The sequence below is a fragment of the Haplochromis burtoni genome, unplaced genomic scaffold (genome assembly GCF_018398535.1).
Source record: "Haplochromis burtoni strain Fernald_Lab_line unplaced genomic scaffold, NCSU_Asbu1 Contig_954, whole genome shotgun sequence".
In the NCBI taxonomy this organism is placed as follows: domain Eukaryota; kingdom Metazoa; phylum Chordata; class Actinopteri; order Cichliformes; family Cichlidae; genus Haplochromis; species Haplochromis burtoni.
This window is the reverse complement of record NW_024583315.1, coordinates 83,098-87,465: the sequence shown is the minus strand read 5'-3', so window position 1 is coordinate 87,465 and position 4,368 is coordinate 83,098. Positions and strand designations below refer to the sequence as shown.

General features: G+C 37.2%; 1 protein-coding gene across 1 annotated transcript in view; it reads right to left on the bottom strand.

Moving 5' to 3' along the window:
• Positions 1 to 1,403: 1,403 nt before the first annotated feature.
• Positions 1,404 to 4,368, bottom strand: part of LOC121811843 (wnt inhibitory factor 1-like) — a gene marked incomplete in the record, with an annotated part of 13,446 nt that continues 10,481 nt past the window's right edge. The window contains 1 exon segment of the mRNA XM_042216196.1: positions 1,404 to 2,109. Coding sequence (XP_042072130.1) covers positions 2,031 to 2,109 — 79 coding nt within the window.

Here is a 4,368-nt window from a genome sequence, read left to right as displayed (position 1 = left end):
TTTCTCTAATGATTAAAATTTTATTTGTGAAGTTCATGAAGTCATTACTAGTTAACGTTAAAGGGATGGTTGGCTCAACAGAGCTCTGACTTTTTTCAGCCTGGCTACAGAGCTGAAGAGAAACACTGACAGACTCAAGTACAGTTTCTTAACCGCCCTCAACTCACACATGCACTGACAAAACAGTTTCACCCCCCAAGGACTTCCCTCTATACACAGACTATGCAAACTACCATCATTACTGTGCAATATTTAATTCACATGCAATACCCCACACTGTAAATACATAACCCTATTTATTTCTTTAATATTTGTATATAGCGCCACAGAAACGGTTGATGTCTATATAGTGCTGCAGAACTGTGCACCTTCCCCCCTCTTTTTTTTTTCTACATGTCTGTACTGGGTAGGAGTTGCTCTGAATCTCATTGCACATGTGTATGTATAGTGACAATAAAAGGCATTCTATTCTATTCTTTTCTGTTGCATAGAAAGAGTCCTTGATAAATTCATAAATGCTCTCACAAATGCCGATCCAGTTAAAGTTCTTGTGGATAATGTCAAATGTTAACTACTTTTAATGGAATATTTCAATAATCATCACTTGCATCTGTATGTAAAATTTCAAAACAAATCTTTTTTTGTTTGTTTGGTTTTTTTTGCAAGATTTTTGTAAGATTTGATCAAATATAAAAATATATTTAAAAAAACCCCACACAAACACACAAACATTGACCATATTTAAAGCAGCTTCAGCTTGCTTTTGTTATCAAACTGAATCTGAATCTACATGGAACAGAATAGAGCACAGACTTCTTGGATGAGCTGTTCCTTGCAGAAGGCCTTATTACTTGCCCTAATAGACACTAAAAGGCACCAAGACCACAGTCGATAGGTCCAGTTCAATATTCGCAGGGTCAAGCTTAGCAGGTGGCAATCAACCATGAGGGTCTGTGATGACCCAGCTGTCAGTCAAAGCACTCAGAGGCCAGCCGTGTTGCTTCAGTTCAGTTTGCAGGGATTCATTTATGCATAGATCTGTCCTGCCCCAGCAATTCAGTCAAGTTCAGGTCTTAACATCGACCAGGCCATTGCAACACCTTGATTCTTTCCTTTTATAGCCATTCTGTTATAGATTAGTGTCCTGTTGCATGACCCAGTTTCTGCCAAGCTTTATGTGTCAGACAGATAGCCTCACATTTGACTCTAAAATACTTTGGTACACACAGAAGTTAATGGTGAACTCCTCGCCTGGGTTTATGCCGTCTCCCCACTTTCCACTTTCCTCTGCTACACTTCACAGATATCCCAATAAAATCATTCATTTAATAATTTTTTTAGGAGTTTTGATCAGTTAGGAGTATAAAACACATGCTTTCCTTTGTCAAAAGAAGGAGCAGTAATATAGGCAATAGTTTATTTTGAATTTGTCACTTTAGGCATTTTTTATGTCACTATCATTGTTAATCTAGATTAAAAAAAAAAAAACATGAGTAGAGCTCAAAACAAAAAAAACAGGCTGGATGCTATCTGAGTAGTGACCGATCCATGGAGGTGACTGGGTTCGTTTGAATATACGTTCAAGCTGATTAATGTTTTACAGGAATTTCAAACACTGAACTTGTGCTTATTTCATAAAAGGTGGATTATCAGTACTACAGTGATAACATGGCTTACAATAAAACTGCTGCTGTCATGAGATCTACTCTGAGATGACTACAGAAAAACTGTCCCGTTCGAACATCTACGTGCTTGAAATCTTCAAATATTTGTTGATGTGAACTCATTTTTATTCAATCGCTGACATGATTTCACAGACATTATAAACCTTCTTTATGACAGAAGTGTAATTTAATTTCAACACAGAGGCTGATAATCAGGTAAGACTTCTCCCAGAGAAGCTGCAACACCCTCAGCACTTTACATATGATGTTACATCAGTCCATTTCTATCTTCCTGTGTTGACCTAAAGATTGTCTGGAGGATGACATTTTCTTATGACAAACCACTTTCACTGTATCCAGCGCTGCTTATCTGCTCTTCCCCTGTGGACACTGGATTTTGTAGCCCACCCTGTAGGCCTGCAGGTATACACGTGCCTGGTTTATCCTGAAAACACAACCACAATCACACAACTGTGTGATATTGTATTCTAATCAAACTGGATTAACACAACCTTTAACATATGTTAAATCATTTGCACATCTTAAACTCAGTCAAGCCTCGCTTTTCATTGCGTTATTGGAAACGCTTTAAAAATACTTTCACAGCATATTTAATCCAGTTAAGTGCAAAAGTAATTACATAAAGAATAGCTGACAGTAAAGTCCTTGAAAGTTCATTTCTTTGACAGGAAATTAAACCATGTTGTGATTAGGAAAAACTGCAACTGCTGCCAGATACTTCATGAATTGGTGTTGGGGAATCCAGGAGGAAAAACAGCTTACCTGTATTTAGTACAAAGCTGAACTCCGAAGGGTCCACAGCGGTCAACGTAGCTTTCCCTAAATGCTTTCCTCACCCCTCGAGCCATACTCACTACTGTAGTGACCACTGGGCATGTCCTAGGACACAAATAAGCACAAGACATGTATTGCAGTAAAGTGCTGTACCTGAAAAACTTGAGAACAACAGATGACCTCACATTTGACCCAAGAACACTTTGGTACACAGAGAAGTTTATGGTGAAATCGTCACCTCTCCACCACTGTGCTTGACAGTATCACGTGTTTGTTCTGATACACTGTGATTGTTATGTCAAAAGTGGTGCATTATCACCAAATATTTCCATTTTGAAATCGTCTGTCAAAAGGACACTGTTCCAAAGGTTTTCTGGTTTGTTCAGATGCAACTTTGCAAACCTAAGCCGTGCTGCCATGTACTTTTTGAAGAAACAGACATAAAGAGGGTTACATTTCTCTCTATGTGAGAAATCCTTCTCATAAATTTTAAGGGCTTGAATAATCAGGCCCCATCTTATTTAAAGACCTTATAGTACCGTATCAACCCATTAAAGCTCTGAGAAATGCACAGACTGACCTCAGTATGAATTTCTATAACTCCTGGGAAGATTGTGGCAATGTGTTAACACATGCCTGAATGCTCCAGACAATAATGCTGGTAACGCTGATTAACAGTTAATCAAAAGGCCTTTGATTAACAGGGCCAGGCTACTACTTTTTTTTATTTTATTTCTGTGTTCACAGAGTCCTGTGAAAACTTTCTTTTGCATATGATTTTAGTTTTGTCCTGTTGGTTTTTTGTGTTTATTATTGTTTAATTACTTCAAGGCACTGATTGATGTTTTGGGGCTAATTTGCAAGCTAGTAAAACTCAAATTTGGGGATTTCAAATCCTCGATGAGATTTCGATTTTTTTGTAATGCTGAGTTTTATATGGGGAGGTTTGTTTTTCCAAAAAGAATATTGATAATGTCGAATTATGAAATTTGCACCAGGTTATGTTTGGACAAATTAGGTCCACTGAAAATAATTAATTTTAGGTAAGATTAATATTTTGTTTGTAAAGGAAAATAGGAAGGTTTGACCAACAATGTAAATGATCTTGTACCACTTTGAATGACAGACTTTAACTGAAGCTAAACAGCGCTTACAGTTTGGGGGAAATGTTAATCCGAGACATTTAATATTGCTTGTGTGAAGGTGATTTGGTGGCATCACGTTATAGCACAGACAAGCTGGAAGAGGAGCCCATAACACTGGAGGATCCGCGTGACAGCAAATGAGGAATCATGTTTATTGGGGTCAATTAAATAAGCAATTACGAGGTGAATGTTTTCAATATAAATGCTGATGAGTACACATCTTCTTTCTGGGTCTTTCTGTGATTGTAGTTTTGTGAGAGAAATTAATTCTGTTGTTAATCAAAATAGCAGCTTCTCTATCCGGTGTTACAATTAGCTGTGAATATGTGGGGAAACTGCAGTGACTTCAATGCTGTACTTTTGTGTCTGAGTTTCTTGCAGTAGACTTGCATCTGACCATGGATTTATTAACTCTCTGAAAAGCCTTCAGTTGATACAATATTCTGTAGCAAGAGTACTGACAGGGACTAGGAAGAGGAACCAAATTTCTCTCATATGGTTTCTCTTTGTTGGCTCCCTGTTAAATCCAGAATTCAATTTAAAATCCTTCTCATAAAATACAAGGTCTTGAATAATCAGACCTTATCTTACCTAAAGACCTAATAGTACCATATCACCCCATTAAAGGCAAGGCAAGGCAAGTTTATTTGTACAGCACAATTCAACAACAAGGTGATTCAAAGTGCTTTACAGAGACATTAGAAACAAAAACAAATAAAAGCATGATTTAAAATTGATTAAAACAAGCAAACAAACAAACAAAC